The 20,852-nt window shown below is 52.1% G+C and overlaps 1 protein-coding gene across 1 annotated transcript; it reads right to left on the reverse strand.

The window, feature by feature from the left end:
* Window positions 1–587: 587 nt before the first annotated feature.
* LOC120644269 (receptor protein kinase-like protein ZAR1) lies at window positions 588–20,256 on the reverse strand. The gene is made up of 3 exons (XM_039920853.1): window positions 19,224–20,256; window positions 13,439–14,123; window positions 588–1,480 (listed from the first exon to the last, which is right to left on the reverse strand). Exons 1-3 carry the CDS (start codon window positions 20,181–20,183, stop codon window positions 804–806), a joined length of 2,322 nt encoding a protein of 773 aa, XP_039776787.1. The 5' UTR covers window positions 20,184–20,256; the 3' UTR covers window positions 588–803.
* Between the last annotated feature and the right edge of the window lie 596 nt (window positions 20,257–20,852).

The raw sequence follows: 20,852 nt of genomic DNA on the forward strand, positions 1-20,852 counted from the left end.
ATGGATTTCATTACAAGCTAAAACTGCATTCTTTGTCGGACAAAATTTGAATGCCAAAAAATATACTTATTTTGGAACGGAGGGAGTATCATATACAACTTATGGACTCAATTCAACAAAGCCTAGCAAGGAAGCCCCAAATGCAAAAGAATCATTCTCTGTCTCTGTTCGCAGCTCGCCCTGAGCCCCCCTGGCTCCGTGTTCGCCCCAGTGCACCTCCGGCCCTCGGCTCTGAGCCCTCCGCCTTCGGCCCTCGGCCCTTCGCCTGTCCCCTGGATCGGCGTCTGGCGGCACTCCGGCGACCGGCGTCCGGCTCTCTCATCCTAATCACCTCCCCAACTCGGCAACGACAACTCCGGCAGGGGTAGGCCGCAAGCCCCTCACCGTCCCAGTGCCAGCGCCCCAGCATCAGTGCGAAGGAGGCCGCCACCGGTTGTTATTCGCACCGTTCAACTGCACTATTGTTGCACGCTCGGCTACAGCTACCGTGTGTTGCGGCAGCGCAAAATGGCGGTGGCAGCTGCAACAGTAGCCGAACGGTGCGATTATGAATTTGTTATGCAACTTATCGTCAACTATACTGTGTATTAGCTTCGAAATTTTTTTATGTTTGGCATACCCAGCCGCAAATTTCTGGCTCCGCCACTGCTACGTACGGTATAGTGTATCTCTACAATCATTGCATCCAAGGGGAGAAAACGAAAAAATAAACAAACAAAGGGAAGAGCAATAATGATAGGTATAATTACGGGGAAAAATTACAGAATTACTCTAGAACCAGTTTTGACCCAGCAGCGGACAGGTCACGCCCCGATCTTGTCGAGGCTGTCGGAAACGGCCTTCATCCGCGGCCGGCGCTCTGGGTCCGCCTCGACGCACCCGAGCGCGAGGTGGAACGCCGCCATCACCTCCTTCCTCGCGCCGGCGTCCCGCAACACGACGTCGTCGGCCAGCTCCGACAGTGGTCGCGCGTCCTCGAACCCCCGCTGTACCCACCTCACGAGCTCCGGCGCCTCCTGCTGCTCCGGCAGGAAGGACGCCGACGAGGATGGCGAGCCGTGCTCGGGCGCCTTCCCGCTGAGCACCTCGAGCAGCACCACGCCGAACGAGTACACGTCGGCCTTCTGGCTCGGCAGCCGCGAGCCGGCCCCTGCCAGCGCACGGGCCTCAGGGGCGCGGTACGCGACGGACCTGTCCGCCAGCGCGGCGGGCCTGGCGTAGGGCAGCGCGCCGCCCATGATGCCGCCGGAGCCTGCGACGGAGTAGACGTCGGTGCATCCGGCGATGGTGAGGAGGCGCGCGAGGCCGAAGTCGGCGAGGAGTGCGTTGTAGTCGGCGTCGAGCAGGACGTTGGAGGGCTTGACCTCGCCGTGGACGAACCGGCGCGGGCTGCACTCGTGGAGGTGCGCCAGCCCGCGCGCCGCGCCCTTGACGATCCGCAGCCGCAGCGACCACGACAGGCTCGGCTGCCCGGACCGGCCTGCACAGACGACCATGCGTGACGCTGGTTAGCTGATTTGAGTTTTTTTTTCCTGTTGTCAGTCTTTTCTGTTGATGTAAACAATAACAGTAATGATTAGTGAAGTTTATATGGGATAAAATAGATCATTCTGATAATTAAAAATATTAGGAGACACTTGATGATCATGACCATTTTGTTTTCCTTCAAATACCATAAAAAGAATTAAAGATGAATAATTACATAACTTAATATCCAAATTAGAAGTACTCCATTCATCTTGAAATATAAAGTGTTTTGGTTTGTTGTAAGTGCAACTGTTCTAAGTTTGATCAAGTTTATAGAAAAGAGTAAAATATTTTGAATATAAGATAAGAATAATTAGATCCACTATGAAATATATTTTCACAATTTACTTATTTGATGTGTTTGATATTAGTTTTCTTCTCTATAAATTTGGTCAAATTTATACTATTTTGACATGGGACAAAGTGAAATAGCTTACATTTCAAGATGGAGGGAGTATTTGATAGCCTTAGAACCCAAATAGAAATTGTAAAATGTTGTTGACTGCATCATAATCTCTCAAAGTGTTCAAAATTTTTTATTCTTTTTTCTGGTTCTAGATTCTAGACGTTCCTAGCTCTTGCCATGCATCATAAGGAGTTTAAGTGAGAACAAAATTTGTAGTTCAGACATTGTTTCTCAAATACGAATAAGATAAAAAAAACAAGCACATTTCTCGCTCTCTGATGGCCCAATGCAAGTACAATGAGCACAAACATCTCAACCGCCCCTTGCCGGCCCAAGCAGAATAGTCACTGGGATTTCCCTGGGTTCTGTCTGGCGTTAACACAACAGTTTCGAGTTCGACACATCAAACTAAAAGAACGATAAAAAAATGATTAAAAAAAAGAACGATAAAAAAGAATCGGTATGCTCATAACTCATGGCAGGCCGGTGATTTTGAGGATGGGATCGATCCCACAGCCCTAAAAGTACGGTCTGGCATGCTGTGAGTTTCTCACGGAGGAAAAGCTGCTTTGGCTAAAAGTTCAGTGAGGCCTCCGATGCATTTTGTTGGCTTTTTGGCTTTCTTGGAAAGCCACGGCCTCAAAAAGCTGAACCAAACAGACTCTTGGAAATTTGATCCCTGTTTGATTAGACACCTAGAATTTCTAAAAAGGATTTTGAAAGTTAATTAGGGAGTCAAATAAAGTCAATTTACAAAACCAACTCCAAAACCCCTATGCTAAAAACCCTGACAAATTTAATGAGGTCTTTGAGCGCAAGATTAGAGGATAGTACTGTAGCATCACTGTAGCCAATTATTGATTAATTACCGCATTTGACCATAAAATTAGAGGATGATTACTGTAGTACCACTATAACTAATCATTGATTAATTACCGTTATTAGATTCGTTGTGAAAAATTACATCCTTCTGTGAAGAGGTTTTATAAATAATTAAATATACTTTATTTAGTACTCTTTGCATACAAGATTTTTTTCTAGAAGTTTCTAGAAGAGGAACAACCAAACAAGGCATTGGGAAAGCAATGGAAAATTGTGCCAGCCAGCCTGCCCTGCACACATGCCTTGGTTGTGGAAACCCCTGTTTCTCTCCAAAACCGGGGTCACATGCTCGCACTGGACACACCACACACCAACTACTGAAACGGATCGGTCTGAGGCAAAGGTCGCTGGAGATGATTGGGGTGGAAACAGGAGTAGGTACTCCATGACTATGGTCATGAATACGAAGCCATGGCGGCCATGGCCACATTCACTCGCTACCTACAGCAACAGGTATAGTAGCATGCAGCAATGCATGTTGAGCTTGTTGTCATGCAGTGAAGTGGCAACCCCTTGGACCCCTGGAGGTAGAACAACGATCCAAGTAACCATAGGTCAGCTGATCAGCAGGGAATCTGCCGTGCTGTATTGTAGCACACTTCGGTCAGAAAGCTGTTGTTCCTCGATGCTTGCTGCCCGGAGAGGCAGGAAGGGCCCTCCCTATTGCCTGCCCCAAGCTGTGCAGGTGCAGATCATTGCTCTGGGGTCTGGGCTGCTAGGCTAGGACCGCCGTGCTTTTCACAGGCATTGGTAAGCTTCTACTGCACGGACATGCTTGGCCACTTTTTACAAGCAAGTACGGACATTGTTCTTTTTACAAGCAAAGTTCCGGCTTTGAACACTCTCAAGAGAACGAGAATGTCAACGGCCAATTAAAGGATCCGGCCCTCGAGTTATAAGAGTTATTAGACTCTAAACCTCAAATGAGGAATTTCAAAAAAAAATAAGAGAAACTAGAGAACAAAGAAAGAAAGCTAGAAGGCTAAGCTTCAATCTCTTTTTCTTCCGGCTTCAACCTTACATCTTCACACAACACCAATCCATCACATCCATGTCTGCTTAGAAACTTGATGTCCGAATCACTGTCATATCTATACACGTAAACCTCCGCCTAAGACATGAGTGCGAGGAGATATCGACATCGCCTCCAAGAAGGAAATGGCACCAAAAAGGCGTCACCAATGTCGACGTCGGCGTAATACCGACTAGGATTCCCTCAAACAGTTTCCCATTGCACCCAGCTATATGGACGTGTAGGTAGGATAGCCCATCGGTAAAGCCTCATGAAGGAAAATAAAGTGGCACCACAACTGGCCGACGTGAGGCCGGATTGGGATTTCTCCCTGCACTCTTCGAAGCCTCTACGCTAGCTGGCCGGACCTCAGTAAGACTGTCGCCCTGCACTTTGCCGGCCAGGCCCGAGCGGTGCGCCCACTGTCAGCTGTCCGCCTCCTGAGGGCCGATGAGCCTCAACACACCACCTCCACCCACGAGCCGTAGCTGTCACGCCCAATCCTGCTGACGCGCCTGCACCTTAGGTGGGACCAGATCCGCCTCCCTCACCTCGCTGCAGGCCCGCTGCCTATCGGTGCTCAGGCCGCGCGGGAAGGAAGCAGAGGAGTTGGGGTGGGGGGCTTTGCTGCAGGCCTACCGCCGAGCTGTCGCGCCACACTCCCGAGGGTGGGAGAGGGCGGCGCTGGTCAGCATGGTGAATCATGCATCTTGCCCGCACACCAAGCCCGAACGTGGCCGCCGCCGCGCGACCACCGCGCCGCCTCCTCACTGCCATGCACCACCGCATTCACTAACTCGGCTGCGTCAAGACCTTCTGCGCTTCTTCTCCCCACAGGCCACACGATAGCAGCGAGAATCGGGTGAAATCGCCCCGCCGCCCTCCTTGCTACCACACGGGTCTCCGGTGACCAGCTAGAGTTTTGCCCTGCGGTGGCCGGGGACATGAAGGAGGAGAGACGGAAGAAAAATCGCCCGGCCGCCTTCATCGAGCCCGTGCGGGCTTCCGGCGAAGCTGTAACCTCCCGCCTCTCCGAGGCCGAGCCCTCTTACATCTTGTAGCTTTCTAGGATATAGACTATCCTCACAGACCAACACAAGTCTTTTCTGCACACTTTGTCCTCATTCATGCGCATCTGGGAAGAACTTCTCGGTCCGTCACCCATTCTCAAATTTCTCCGGGCTAAGCACACATAACCTCGGAGTTCTTTCGAGATCGGTTTCCGAAAAAAAAGTTGCAACTTATTAGTATGAGTATTCTATCAATTTTATTAAGCCCTGGGCCGGAATGTCACAGAAGCTCTCTAGCGGCGGCGCGGGGTGGGGAGGGGAGGAGGCGAGCTTTGGGGCGTAATGTATACTACCTCCTAAGCTTTAGCCTTTGGAGACATGCAATTCTTTTTTTTTTGTCAAATTGTCGCATATTGAGTACTAGACTTAGCACCGTGGGCAAAGCGGTGCCATGTTTCTTTAAATTTTTCTTTTTGGCTTACGATTTATTTGTACATGATTTGATCCGCTCATAATTCAATAAATGAAGATTGAAGAATAAGTGCCATCAGCACTCCTCAAGCAGACAAGCACTGCTTCTCTCTTATGGGCACCTTTTGCCTGCTCCCTCTCCCGTCACCACTTTTGCCTGCTTCAGTCCAGACCTGCAAAGATGTATGAGTGCTGCAGCCTGCCGGTGTCCCCTGTTCCTGGGTCAGCCAGTACGTCGTTGGGCGGACAAGACCATCTGTTGACCCCGGTTTATTCCTTTTTTTAGGGCTTTGACCCCGGTTTATTCTGGGTGTTTTGTTCCTCCCAATGCCTGTCATCTGCTGCTATCCGCAGCCTGCTAGATGGGCAAGATAGTTCATTCAAACGATTTTGGAACATGCAAGTCCGCACCAGGGTTTTTTTATCCGACCGTTTGGACCGAACCGCCGGCGCCCGGTTCCGGCTAACCGGTCCGGTTTGACCGATTACCGGTAAAAACCGGTCAAACTCAATTTTGAATTCAAAACCCGCAGTTATACCGGTTTCGAACGGCTAACCGGCCGGTTAGACCGGTTTACCGGTCCGGTTTGACCGGTTACCGGTCGGTTTGACTGGTAACCCGCTAAATTCAATTTTTTTTCTTTTTTTGTTTAAATTCAAATATCCGCAAAGTATACTAAATGAATGTTTGTATAACATGTTTTAGGCTAAATGAACCCTCCAACTCTTTTTTTACTACTTTTACATTGTATTTGTATACTTTTGTATGCACGTTTTTTTTGTTTAACTTCAAATGCTCGCAAAGTATACTAAATGAACGAATATTTGAAAAAATTTGATATCATTAGATTCGTCGCAACTTGAAGTATTTTAAAGATTTTTTTGGAATTTTTCCATTTTTTAGAATTCAAATTTAAAATTTGAATTTGGGCCGGTTTAAAACCGGCCGGAACCGGAACCGGTCCGGGCCGGTTAGACCGGTAACCGCGGTAACCGGACCGGTTCCGGCCGGTTTGGTGAACCCTGGTCCGCACACAAAAAAAAACATGCAAGTCGAGAAGAAAATCTTATATACATGAAGTATTAAATGAAGTCTATTTGCAAAACCTCTTCTCGGATGGTGTATGCAAAACCGCTTCTTGCTTATCTTTCTTATCTAATCTGAAATTGATCTAGAAGCTTTTGCTATGTGCTTTTGAGCAATTGTCTGGTCTTAAGATCAACTTTCATAAAAGTGAGATGTTCTGCTATGGTGAAGCTAGAAATCTAGGGAGGGAGTATTCTCAAATCTTCGGGTGTGATATGGGTGCCCTTCCTTTTAGATACTTAGGAATACCAATGCATCATAGAAAGCTCAGAAACTCAGATTGGAAAGAAGTGGAGGAAAGATTCCAAAAGAAATTGAGTGGATGGAAAGGTAAATTGCTCTCTGTAGGTGGGCGGTTGGTTCTCATTAATTCTGTCCTTAGTAATTTGTCTATGTTTATGCTTTCTTTCTTTGAGGTACCTCGTGGTGTCTTAAAAAGACTGGATTATTATAGATCTAGATTTTTCTGGCAAAGCGATGGTCATAAGAAAAAGTATAGACTAACAAAATGGGGGATACTCTGTACTCCTAAAGATCAAGGAGGGTTAGGAATTTTAGACCTTGACCTACAGAATAGATGTTTACTCAGTAAATGGGTGTTTCGGCTTATTAATGAGGATGGAATTTGGCAAAGACTCTTAAGAAATAAATATTTGATACACAAAACCATCACACAAGTAGAATACATGCCGGGTGATTCTCATTTTTGGTCTAGCTTGATGAAAGTCAAGAATGATTTTTTGAGAATGGGCAAATTCATGGTGGGAGATGGATCTCAAACTCGTTTTTCGGTGGATGCCTGGCTGGAGACCACCCCTTTTAAAATTCAATATCCAGAATTGTATAATATTGTACGGAAGAAGAGTGCAACAGTGTCAACGGTCCTTAGGTCGAATCCTTTAAATGTAGCCTTCAGAAGATCTTTAGTTGGGAACAACTTACAAGCCTGGCATCACCTGGTAGCTAAAGTTGTGAATGTTCAGTTAACTGATCAGAAGGATACCTTTTTATGGACGCCAAAACAAAATAGCCAGTTTACAGTTCGATCTATGTATAGGGCTTTGGTGGCACCTTTGGCTGTGCCGTACAATAATATCGTCTGGAAGTTGAAACTACCCTTAAAAATTAAAGTTTACATTTGGTATTTACAAAAAGGAATAGTTCTAACCAAAGATAATCTAGCACGTCGACAATGGAAGGGAAGTATAAAGTGTTGTTTTTGTAATTTCGATGAAACTATCCAACATCTTTTCTTCGATTGTCAATTGGCTAGAATTATTTGGAGGATTGTGCATGTTTCTTTTAATATTACACCACCCATGAATATTCTCCAGATGTTTAATTGAGCTTACTAAGAAGCTTATGTACAAAATTTTGGTTGGAGCTTCGGCCGTCTGTTGGGCAATTTGGTTAAGTAGAAATGACATGATTTTTAACAACTCCAGAGCTATTACTCCTTTACAGGTTATTTTCCGAGGGACACACCGGATCCGCATTTGGGCTTTGCTGCAGAAGGAGAACGAGCGACCTCATGTTACTCTGGGGTGCCGTGTGCTTGAAACTATAGCTATGGAGATTTTCGCTTCCAATGGATGGTCTTTTAGTAATAGAATTTCCTATGGATAATTTTATTCTTGTTTCTCAAACTGAGTCGTCTCACTTGGTGTTCGGAAGAACTTTGTTTGTAATAATGAACAGCTATATGCAGAGTTTCATACTGCGGCTGGAATATTAATATATTCCCGTTTCTATAAAATATAATCTGAAAGTACAGAGGAGAAAGACGAAGCAGAAGGCGTGGAAAGAAAAATGAGAGGAGAGAGAAAGAAGTGAGGGGCATGCTCGTGGCGGCGGCAGGGGCCTGCGCACGGCGGGGGCCTGGAGCACGCCGGCCTCGAGCTCCCGCGGCGAGGCTCGAATCGAGGCACCTGCTCGCCGGCCGGCGAGGCGCCGGGCTGAGGAGCTGCGGCGCAAGGTTCGGCGCCCCTGCTCCGGCGCGGATGGGTCGTGGCGCCGACCACCCGCTCGCCGCCCCCGTCCCTGACCGCCGGCGTCGGCCTCGCCCCGGGCCCCGGGCCCTCCTCCGCTCCCCTCCTCCTACGGCTCACCGGCGTGGTCTGCTCCCCGCGGGAGGGACCCCTTCGGGCGGCGCCGCCATGGTCTACTCGCCGCGGGAGGGGCCTCGTCGGGCCGTGGGTGGCGGGAGGAGCCTCGACGGACGGTGCGGGTAGGGGTCCCGGCGGGAGAGGCCTGGGCCGCCGGCAACTGGAGGAGCCCCGTCAGGCGGCGCCGGTGGCGGCGGGATGATCCCCAGCGGGCGGCGCGGATCGGGCGGTGGAGTGGCTCAGTTGGGCGCGGCGGGGCGGAGCAGAGCAAGGCGTGGCGCCAGGCAACAACAAGGGAGAGGAGAGGGGAAGGATTGACATGTGGGGCCCAGTGCCACGTCAGCGCCACGTCAGCGAAAACCACCTACAAAACCAGCCGGGGGTTATTTACCCAGTTTTAAGAGTTGAGGGACCTTCCATTCCTGGTTTTGTAGTCGAGGGGGGTAATCCGGATTCCTTGATAAGTTCGGGGGAGGGGGGTAAAATGGACTTATTCGTACTTTTTTTTAATGAAATTTTTTTTAGTACTGGCTGGTAACACCAGCCGGTTTACCAGCCGATGCTAATGAACCAATTTAGTACCGGTTGTACCGACCGGTACTAATTTACTGGCAGGTGAGTACCGCCCACGCGGTACCGGGCGGGAAACCGGTACTAACCGGAGGTTCCCGCCCCGTACAAAAGCTAGTTTTTCTAGCGGTGGGCCATAGTCGTAGTGGTCTTTTCACAGCCTAACTTGGCCCTTTAATTATTTAGCTCAAAATTATATAGGATTAGGTTTGGTTCTTAGATTATCTTGGCCAAATTTGACGGCCCTTTTACCACTCCTAGGTGTGGGTCTCGTCTCATATTCCGTTTCGGATTCGATATTTGGCACCACGTCTCTCGATTTTTTTTTCTATTTGAGACATCTCTCGGTTTCTTCCGCCTTGTGCTTTCTCTTCGATTCTCAAACAATTGATCCTAAGCCTGTGCGGTATATTTTAACCAGTCAAATACAATTTTGTTCGTCCGAAAGATAAATGACCGTAACAACTACTCTGCGTCCCTCCACAAATTGCAGGCTCGTGTCGGCTATTATCTCTCAAGTTCTTGTTTCACGTCAAAAAACAAAAAAATCAAGATCCATGTAGCAATGCTAAGATACAAGCATTAGGAACAACTGCATATTGTTGCGATGTTTATGTGTTTTCCCCCTTCTTACTATTTATCAATGTTGACTCAAAATATTTGTCAAGGTGCAGCACTGGTTGAAGTTCTCCACGCCCTATGGATGGCAGTTTACTTTACGCATAAGTTAACAATAATGTTGAGCGGTTTTGTGTTTTAAACTTTGAGCTTGTTTGTAATAATTATGTACTAATACCCTTCCATGAATGATTTTAAAACCGGTACTTTTCTATTATCTAAAGAAAAGACTCAAAATATTTGTCAAGGTGCAGTTGATGAAGTTCTCCACGCCCTATAGATGCCCATTTACTTTAAGCATAAATTAACAATAATGTTGAGCCGTTGTGTGTTTTAAACTTTGAGCTTGTTTGTAATAATTATGTACTAATACCCTTCCATGAAGGATTTTAAAACCACTACTTTTCTATTACCTAAAGAAAAGAATTTTGGGACATCTTCCTGATAATGAGGTAGAACATTTTCGTGCATAAGGAGGGGGGCTTATGCACCCACGGATGCCATAATCAGTATATTCTAGGGGCAATACTCATTTTTAGACAATCGCCCTGTTCGACTGGGCCAATCAGCCAGCCCCAGCTGCAGCTGCAGCTGCTGCTGGGCGCTCCCCTCACAAAAGCACTGTTGCTACAGTACGGAACAGCCAACTCTTGCGGGCTGATTGGCCCAGCCGAACAGGGTGAATGCATGGAAGGAAAAGCTTATCAGTTGGGTCAAGAGTACCTTGAGGAAGAGGAGATAAGTCAAAGAAGATCTAATAAATTGTGTTGAATATACGTGCGTACAGTGACCGCTCATGGTTTGCAAATATACCATGTCATCTAAAGGCATTCAGGACTTTCTGTTGTTGAATGAAATAAGGATGCCACGCACAGTTTATTTTAGCATTTCCATATGCTAACCATTACATTAATATTGACACATGAGATTGGACGTAGTCGAAAATGAAATAAAGTCTCTGGCCTCCCGTATTAATTTTAGTACTCCTCCATTTTTATTTACATGTCCTATTAGGTTTGTTCTAAGTTGAACTTAACTAATTTTGACCAAATTTATAGAAAAATATAGCAATAATTATATTATCCAACATATACTTCATGGTGGCTTCAATGAATAAATTTGGTATTATAAATTTATTATTTCTTTCTATAAGTTTGGTCAAAGTTTGCCAAATTTAACTTAAGGCAAACATAATGCGATGTGTAAATAAAAACAAAGGGGTATGTTTTACAATCTTGGAAATAGTGTACACCTAATTTTATCCAGATGAAACAAATCCATGTTCTTTCTTCATGAACTTTTATCATGTCATCCTTTTTATCTACGTGGCATCTTATTTTAGTGGGACTGAAATCCTATCAAACTAATAATAAGAATAGCCTTATGAACCCAGCAGTGATGTGGGTGGTGGCTTGGAACTTCAACCAAAGCTAAGTTGGAGGACCCAATTAACTGTTACTTTTCAGCGAGTTTCATCGCGCTTAGTACTGTGTATGTAGCACCCAGTATGTGGTAGTAACATGGAAAAGTAGCTTTGAACCTTTTTAAGTGTGTTCATAGCTCATAAAATAGAGAATTATCACTCACCAAATATTGTAGTGCACGCTTGTAAGCTCCTTTCCCCCTCTCACAAATCCCTTATGCTCTTTCTCCCTGCCTTTTCCCGCACGCGAGCACTTTTCCAAGAGGCTCTACAATCTATAAACCAGGCCTGAAACATTGCAAGATTGTGGACCAGGCCTACATCTGCCATGATTTCTGGCCAAAAAGATCGAGGCCCCGTTTGGTTGCTTCGTGTAAAATTTTTGAAAAGACATATTTCTATATTTAAAGTACTAAACATAGACTAATCACAAAAATAATTACAGAACGCGTCTGTAAATCGCGAGACGAATCTAATGAGACTAATTAATTCATCATTAGAGGTTATTTACTGTAGCAATTTAGCATCTAATTACAGTCTACTTAGGTTCATTAGATTCATCTCGCTATTTACAGACAGCAGTCGCAATACGTTTTTTATTTCGTCTAGATTTAAGTTTCCATACAGGTGCCGGAAAAATTTTAGAATTTGGAATTTTGTAACCAATCACGACCCGAGTGCGGCTGCCTTTTATTTGGTGGCTACCCCTGTCTGTAGGTTAGCCAGAGGACGTACACCGATTTCTCTACAGTTGACACTCTGCAGTTGAGTAGTTGCCATGTGGGCTCCACCACCGTAGGGTCCACATGGCAGTCACTCAACTAAAGAGGCCTCAGTAGCAGAGGATCTCCCCTCTCTTATTTTGGATGTTTGGCTCATCCTATACATACATTGTCTAGAAACTGCAGTCAACCGCACTTTTCAACGGGCCTAATGGCATTCTCCCCTTTTTGGTACAACTTCCTGAATGGCTTCTTGAAGTCGGAAACGGCTTACATTACTCAGGAGAAGCTACAAATAGTAGCTTCACCTCTTATGTCCACTCATGAAGAACACGACTAAACTCGTCATATATTTTTTAAAACAGCTTCAACTTCACAAGCACTTTAGGAGAAGCTGGTCAAGCCATGCCAAACGTGCCTCCCATACAATATTTTGTTGGCATATCTGCATGTCCCAACGATGCTATGTGTATGTTGTCACAGACCCTCTGTTGGCGCCAGTTAGCTGTTCAGGTTTAGTGCCACCTTGCCTATGGAAAAGGGCCACGACCACCATATAAGGGAGAATATTCCTCTCCTATCAGTCCGGGCTTTTGGGAGGAAGTGGACTCTTGCCTTGTAAGTGGGCCGTGTGCACATAAACGTCTGAACATATGGCAAGTGTTGGGCTGGGCCTGAGTGGACGCTAATAACTCAGGAGAGTATTCCTCTCCTATCAGTCCGGGCTTTTGGGAGGAAGTGGGCTCTTGCCTTGTAAGTGGGCCGTGTGCGCATTAACATCTGAACATATGGCAAGTGTTGGGCTGGGCCTGACATATGCTATGGAGGTTTTATGGCTAAAATCCTACTTCACCCCGTGGAGGTTTTATGCCATCCTTGGTTGGTTCTCGGACTGACATCGTTAATCGGATTAAGCCGTGGATCTATTTTCTTGGTTGGTTTAAAAAAAGTTATCTCATGGCTTTATTACCGTATATAATTAAAAAAGAAATTCCAAGGGTGGCTAAGACTGTCCACAGCGGCCTCCTTGATGCCCAAAATATTTGGGTCCGACATCTAAGAAATCAGCATCTGTTGGTGCATGACACAACAGCCTCCTCGATGCCAAAATTTTTAGGGCCCACTACTGCTGGATGCATGGATGATTTTCACCATTTGGCCAAACAAGCAAAACATTATTGATTTTTTTTTATTATCTGGTCATCGGTGAACCAAGATTACCCGCTGCTTGCTTTTTCTATCTGAGCATCGCGACTTGTAATGGTTGCCCCGGTGCTTGAAGAGGAGAGAGAAGTTTTCAGCATCAGTTTTTTGCCACCGCTGTGGACAGGCTAAGGTAGGATGAAACTACTAGCGCGCTGAGGGACCAATGTCACGGCAATCACGTGTTATTCCAATTCGTGGACACCATTGGATGTTAGGTGTCCTTGGTTAGCTAGATTCCAGTGAAATCGTTCGGTTCCAAACCGGGGGTGACCAGTGACCACGTCCATATTCCTGTCCAAGGCCATGGATTTGTCTCCATCGATCGCAATGGAGAAGCGACAATCCAAGAAAACATATACAGCCACGAAGGCGAAAGCAGGGGATGGGATGGGCACTCACCGCGCAGCGCCGTGGCGAGGTTGCCGTTGTTGACGAAGTCGGTGACGACAAGCTTCTCGTCGGCGGACCAATAGTAGGCGCGCAGGCGCACGACGTTGGGGTGGCGCACCCGCCCGACGGCGGCGGCCTCCGCCGCGAACTCCCGGTACCGCTCGGGTGCCGCGGCGCCGCCGCCCAGCCGGCGCACGGCCACGGGCGTCGTCCCGTTGCCCACCACCACCTTGTACACGATCCCCTTCCCACCCTTGCCCAGCACGTACGCCGAGGAGCGGAGCAGCTCGTCCAGCTCCATCTTGAACCCCTTGTCGATCGCCACCAGCTCCCCGCCGGCCTCCCCTGCTCCCCCTCCACCGCCGCCGTCGTCGGAGCACTCCGAGGAGGAGTCCGCGCACGCGTCGGCGCGCATGCACGGGCATGGGAACAGGCCACGGTCTTCCTCCTCGTCATCAGCCTTGTCCTTGGCGCTGTTGCCGGCGGCCCGGCGACGGTCGCGGACCTTCCAGTACACGTAGACCGCGACGACGCCGATGAGGGCGACGCCCGCCGCGTCGGCGACCGAAATAATCACGATGAGGCTGGTCCTGACCGGCTGCCGGGGGCCTCCCCCGGCTCCGCGACTGGACGCGGCGGACGACGGCGGGGCCGGCGGGGACAATGACGACGGGGCCGCGGCGCGGCAGGGGACCTGCAGAGAATGTTGGAACCGGGCCGCCGACGCACAGCGTGCCCGCCACACACCCCAGGCCGTCGGGCCGCGACATACGCGCCCGAACGCACAGCAGCGGGTCTTAGGTCTGTTGGGCCACCACTCCCCCCCAAAAAACTAGCCCATTAGGGGGTTGCACCCTCAACCTTATAAACCATGCCTGCCCACCCACAACTCACCATGTGGGACTATTCCCAACAATCTCCCCCTCACACATGGTGAGCTCCCCTCACGCATTGGAACCGAGATTCCGCTGGGAATGCACTGGGCCGACCTGAGCCCTGATACCAAATGTTGGAACCGGGCCGCCGACGCACAGCGTGCCCGCCACACACCCCAGGCCGTCGGGCCGCGACATACGCACCCGAACGCACAGCAGCGGGTCTTAGGTCTGTTGGGCCACCACTCCCCCCCAAAAAACTAGCCCATTAGGGGGTTGCACCCTCAACCTTATAAACCATGCCTGCCCACCCACAACTCACCATGTGGGACTATTCCCAACAGAGTCGTTCGAGGGACCGCCGTCTTCGCTGCTCCACGACGGCAAGCTGTACCTCACGGAGGAGGAGTGGAACGCGCGTCGGAGGCAGCGGGAGCCCGAGAACCACTCCAGCGGCGGTGCGGGCGGGAGCTCTGCACGCCGGGGAGGCAGGCGTGGACGCGGAAGAGGCCGTGGCGGCGACTCCGGATCGTCTTCGTCAACTGGGCCGGCCAAGATCGGCAAGGACCAGTGCCGGCGGTGTGGGAAAACCGGCCACTGGGCCCGAGATTGCCCGTCTCGGCCCAAGAAAGAGCAGGCCCACATCGCGCAGGAAGAAGAAGAAGCCTCTCTGCTTCTGGTAAGGTCAACGATACTCCCCTGCCGATCTGAGCAGGAGCCGCCAGTGAGAGGGGCGGCCGGATCGCCGGTTGCATCCGCTCCAGGAGATGAGCGGAGCGAGCCCCCGGCGCGGAGGATCCCGGTCCCTGCTGATGGGGGGTCCGGATCCGGAGGAGCTGGAGGCGGATTGCAGGCCGCCGTCCACCTCCTGGAGCACAAGGTCCTGGCGCACCTCGACGCCGAGGAGAAGGAGCACGAGGCGGGTTCGTGGGTCCTCGACACGGGGGCCACGAACCACATGTCGGGCTCCCGCACGGCGTTCGCGGACCTTGACGCCGCGGTCTGCGGCACGGTGCGGTTCGGCGACGACTCGGTGGCGCGGATCGAAGGGTGCGGCACCATCGTCTTCCGGTGCAAGAATGGCGAGCACCGCTCGTTCGCCGGCGTCTACTACATTCCCCGCCTCACGTCGAACATCATCAGCATCGGGCAGCTGGACGAGGCGGGGTACAAGATCAACATCGACGACGGCGTCCTGAGGATCCGCGAGCAGAGCCGGAGGCTACTGGCGCGGGTGCCACGCAGGCCGGACCGGTTGTACGTGCTCGACCTCGACGTTGCACGGCCGGTATGCCTCGCGGCCCGCGGCAAGGAGGAGGCTTGGCGCTGGCACGCACGGATGGGCCACGTCAACATGAACGCGCTACGAAAGCTGGCGCGGGAGGAGATGGTGCGCGGCCTGCCACCGATCGAGCAGGTGGACCAGCTGTGCGACGCTTGTCTCGCCGGCAAGCAGCGGCGGAACTCGTTCCCGGCGGTGGCGCAGTACCAGGCCGAGCGCACTCTGGAGATCGTGCACGGTGACCTATGCGGGCCCATCTCACCGGCGACACCGAGCGGCGGCAGGTACTTCCTGCTGCTGGTGGACGACAAGAGCCGGTTCATGTGGCTGTCGGTGATGTCGACGAAGGATCAGGCGGCCGCGGCGATCAAGGCGTTCCAGGAACGTACAGAGGCGGAGTCTGGCCTGAAGCTGGGGGTGCTCCGGACTGATCGGGGTGGCGAATTCACCTCGGTTGAGTTCGCGGAGTACTGTGCGGCTGAAGGGGTGCGACGACAGCTCACTGCCCCCTACAGCCCACAGCAAAATGGTGTCGTCGAGCGGCGAAACGGCACGGTGGTGGCGACGGCCCGGAGCATGCTCAAGGCGAAGGGGTTGCCGGGCTGGTTTTGGGGTGAGGCGGTGAACACTGCGGTCTACATCCTCAACCGGTGCCCGACCAAGAGTGTGACGGGCATGACGCCGTTCGAAGCTTGGTACGGGAAGAAGCCGGCGGTCCATCACCTGAAGACGTTCGGCTGCATCGCCTATGTGCGGAACACGACTCCGCACCTCAAGAAGCTGGAGGATCGTGGGCGCAAGATGATCTTCGTCGGCTACGAGCGGGGAACCAAGGCGTACAGGGCCTATGATCCTGTCACGCGTCGCGTCCACATCACCAGGGACGTGATCTTCGACGAGGAAGCGCAGTGGGACTGGTCCCATGGCGAGGAAGGCGGCACGGCAGCGGGGAACGTCGACGACACCTTCACCGTCGAGTTCACCACCAGGTACGCACCTGGTGATCCGGAGGAGATGCTGGGCGAGGAAGCTGCGACGCCGGGCACGCCCCCTGTTGCGACATCGGCCTGGCAGGGTGGACCGAGCGCGTCGCCGCCAGGAACGCCCCCTGCTGCGACATCAACACCTTCGGCCACGACATCGCCTGTCCACTTCGTGACGCCTCCACTTCTCCAAGGCGATGAACTGGACGCCGACCACGACGACGATGCGCCGCTGCGGTTCCGTGCGGTGGATGACGTCGTGGGGCCGGGATCACCGCCAGGCTATGCCGTTCGTGATCTTGGCGATGGCAGATTGCTGGCGGTGAGCGCGGAGGAGCCTGCGTCCTTGGCGCAAGCACAGAAGGAGGCGTGCTGGCGCCGAGCGATGGAGGAGGAGCTGCGGTCGATCGAGGAGAACCGCACGTGGACACTCACAGAGCTGCCGCAAGGCCGGCGTGCCATTGGGCTCAAGTGGGTATTCAAGGTGAAGAGGGACGAGTACGGCGCGGTGGTGAGGCACAAGGCGCGGCTCGTCGTGAAGGGGTACGCACAGCGCCACGGCATCGACTATGATGAAGTCTTTGCACCGGTGGCGCGCATGGAGGCAGTGCGGCTGCTCCTGGCCCTTGCTGCTCATGAGGGCTGGGAAGTTCACCATATGGACGTCAAGACAGCGTTCTTGAACGGTGACCTGCAAGAGGAAGTGTTCGTGGAACAGGCGCCGGGGTTTGCCCAAGCAGGGCAAGAACACAAGGTATACCGACTGCACAAAGCTTTATATGGTTTGCATCAAGCTCCTCGTGCCTGGAATCAAAAGCTAGATGATAAGCTGGGTGTTCTTGGGTTCAAGAAATGTCTATCTGAACATGCAATTTACTGTCGGGGTGCTGGGTCTGAGAGGCTGGTAGTGGGGGTCTATGTGGATGATTTGATTATCACAGGGGCCAGCTGCAACAGCATCAAGAAGTTCAAGGCACAAATGACAGAAATTTTCAAGATGAGTGATCTGGGAGCACTCACTTATTATCTGGGCATTGAGGTGAAGCAAGGAGTGGAGGGAATCACTCTGTGTCAAGGAAGCTATGCAAGTAAAATTCTTGAGAAGGCTGGGATGTTGGAGTGCAATGCTTGTGATGTTCCTATGCAAGCAAAGATGAAGTTGAGCAGGGACAGTGATAGCCCTCGAGTTGATGCTACAGAGTATAGGAGCTTGGTGGGAAGTTTGAGGTATTTGGTGAACACTCGACCTGATTTGGCTTTCTCAGTCGGGTATGTGAGTAGGTTCATGGAGGAGCCTCACGAAGATCATCTAGCAGCAGTAAAACACATTCTGAGATATGTTGCTGGGACTAGAGATTGGGGGCTCAAGTATGCAAGGAAGAAGGGAGATCAACCTGTGCTCCTGGGCTATAGTGATAGTGATCTAGCAGGAGATGTTGATAGTAGAAAGAGCACCTCTGGAGTGATTTTCTTCCTTGGTGAAAGTCCCATTAGTTGGCAGTCAGCAAAACAAAAGGTTGTAGCACTGTCAAGTTGTGAAGCTGAGTATATTGCTGCTGCAACAGCTGCCTGTCAGGGAGTATGGTTAGCACGGCTGTTGTCTGAAATCTTGGATTCAGTGATGAACAAGCCGGTGCTCAGGGTGGACAATAAGTCCACAATCTCTCTTGTGAAGAATCCTGTGCATCATGACCGGAGTAAACATATAGACACAAGATTTCATCTAATCCGGGAGTATGCACAAAATGGGCAGATCGAAGTGAGCTTCATCAGGACTGATGAGCAGCTGGGTGATGTCTTGACAAAGCCTCTCTGCAAGAACAAGTTTCTGGAGCTTTGCACCAAGATCGGCCTACATATCTGTAAGTAGAGTTGGAGCACAAGACTTAGGAGGAGATTTGTTGAATAATTCTTGTGCTTATCTAGCGGTGTAGCTGTTGGTTAGTTGCTGCATGGCCGTTTTTCAGGCTGTGCACGTTCTTGAGCTTTGACTCGCGCTGTGTTCGCGAGGAAGCGCGTCGTGCGGCACGAACTAGGGCGTCTGGGATGGCATTCGCTCCGTGATGGACGTGCCGCGCATGTCGGAGGCCACGGCCTCGAGTCAGTTGTAGTCCTCTCTTTATATGCAATACAAAGAGTCAAGAAAACGCTGCCACATTGCAGCACAACGAGACCGGTGTTCATCCACTTCCAGTTCGCGTGAGTTGTGTGCGTGGGTTCTTGAGTTCCCCGGCGTCGCGGGTTGCGACGTCTCTCCGGCGATCTCTGACAAGTGGTATCAGAGCTGGGTCCGCAATCTCCTGTGCCCGTGCACACTTGGGTGGTGTAGGCCCGAAGCCCAGTGAACTGTGGGTGTGAGGCCCGTGTGTGCTCGTGTGTCGAGCCAGTCAGTGGTGGACCGCGGGTGTGAGGCCCATATGTGCTCGTGTGTGGAGCCGGTCACTGGTGGACTGTGGTGTGGGCCCGGTCAGTGCTAAGGGGCACCAATGTGTGACGGGGGAGATTGTTGGGATTAGTCCCACATTGGTTGTGGGGGGAGAGTTGAACCAACATAAAAGTGGGGGGAGTCTCTCACCTCTTGGGCTAGCTTTTGGGGTGTAGGAGGATTTCCTCCGGGTGTGCGCCCGGTTGGGCCAACTCTCCTGATTTTGGGCCGACAGAGGGAAGCCGCAGAGCGCGGGGTTGTTGAGGAACGCGGTGGGGCCCTGGCTGGCGAGGGACCCCGACTGCGGGATCTCGCCGGAGAGGTTGTTGAAGCGGAGGTCGAGCGTGACTGTGGCCCGCATCCGTCCCAGCTCGGGGGGTACCCCGCCGGTGAGGTGGTTGTGGGAGAGGTTCAGCGTGCCGGCGAGCGCGGGGAGCCCGCCGAGCTCCGGCGGGACGGCGCCGGAGAGGTTATTGGACGACAGGTCCAGCATCTGTAGCCGCGGCATCCCGCGCCACACCCCCGCCGGTATCCCGCCCGACAGCGCGTTCTCGGCGAGCAGCAGTCGCTCCAGCTGGCCGCACCGGGCGAGCTCCGCCGGCAGCGCGCCGTCTAGCGCGTTCCGGGACAGGTCGAGGTTCTGGAGCCTGGGGAGCGCGCACAGCGCCGCGGCGGGGAGCGGGCCCGCGAGGCGGTTGTCGTAGAGGAAGAGGGAGCGGAGGGAGGTGGCGTTGGCGAGAGCGGGCGGGACGGCGCCCGTGAGGCGGTTCCCGTGGAGGTTGAGCCGGCGGAGGAGCGGGAGGGAGCCCAGCTCGGGGTGCACGTGGCCGGAGAGGTTCTTCCCCGCGACGGCCAGCCCGACGACGCGCGGGGCGCCCGATGAGGTGTTGGCGCAGGTGATGCCCACCCAGCGGCAGGGGTCGGCGTCGGCGCCGGACCAGGAGGAGAGCGCGGAGGACGGGTCGTCCGTCACCGCCGACTTGAAGGCCAGCAGCGCCAGCCCGTCCGGCGACAGCGCGTCCGCTGCCGGCGGCCGGAGCGCGAGGAGCAGGAGCACGATCCTGAGCGAGTGCAGCGGACTCCTCATCTGTCTATAGCTCGCGTTCGCCTCCGCCTCCGCGGTTGGTTCTGTGCTCTGCATTGGCTGCGGTTCCAGGTAACCTGACTGGCTGCGTCTTGTTGTCACCATGGTGTAAGTAGCGAGGGACTGGGATTTGGGGGAAAGAAGCTTGGTATTTATTTAAGGTTGGCAATTAGCATGGGATTAGCAATCATGTGGATTAAGTAAGCTTAGCTGCGTAGGACTGAACAGAACGCGGCCACCGTTCCGTGCGTGTGTCGGCGCATGCGTTCGGCTAGCATCACTGTGCAAGTGTGCATGATTGTCTTGTTTCCTTTTCCTCGCGGGCCGCTGCCCATGGCAGGTGGGCCCCACAGGCCCCGGTCAGAGGCCGGGTTGGTGGCCAAGCCGGTGTGCCGGTGAAGGTTGCTGGCGGATTCATGGCCGAGGTAGTGAGGAGGTGGTTGCGCACGCGCGACAAGGAAGCGGGGCAAGCGGCGGGTGGTGGAGGCTGGAATGGAAAAGGGAGCGCGCGCGGTGGAGGGGAGTACAAGGGACGCAAAGGCTGAGGTGGAGCGTGAGCTGTGCGCGCATCATGCCCCCTGGCTGTGCGAGGAAAAGGCTACCCGGCGTGTGGTGTGCGCTCGAGGGGTGGCGGGATGATGATGACGATGAGGCAGCTCTTACGGTTGCGGTTGCGGCGCAGGGAAGGAGGCTGATGGGCCTGGAAAGAAACTCCTGCGCGCTCTGCTCGAGTGCCTTGTTTGGTGCCTGCTTGCCGCGCCTATTTGCTTGCTG

This window comes from Panicum virgatum, chromosome 8K (assembly GCF_016808335.1).
Source record: "Panicum virgatum strain AP13 chromosome 8K, P.virgatum_v5, whole genome shotgun sequence".
Classification (NCBI taxonomy): domain Eukaryota; kingdom Viridiplantae; phylum Streptophyta; class Magnoliopsida; order Poales; family Poaceae; genus Panicum; species Panicum virgatum.

What these genes read in the sequence shown, in the direction of transcription:
- LOC120644269 (XM_039920853.1), bottom strand. Translation starts at nt 20,183, where the DNA reads ATGGTGACAACAAGACGCAGCCAGTCAGGTTACCTGGAACCGCAGCCA. An exon ending in TCTGCGGCTTCCCTCTGTCG is followed by an intron (nt 14,124 to 19,223) that starts GCCCAAAATCAG and finishes CATTCTCTGCAG; the next exon opens with GTCCCCTGCCGCGCCGCGGC. An exon ending in CCTCGCCACGGCGCTGCGCG is followed by an intron (nt 1,481 to 13,438) that starts GTGAGTGCCCAT and finishes TCGTCTGTGCAG; the next exon opens with GCCGGTCCGGGCAGCCGAGC.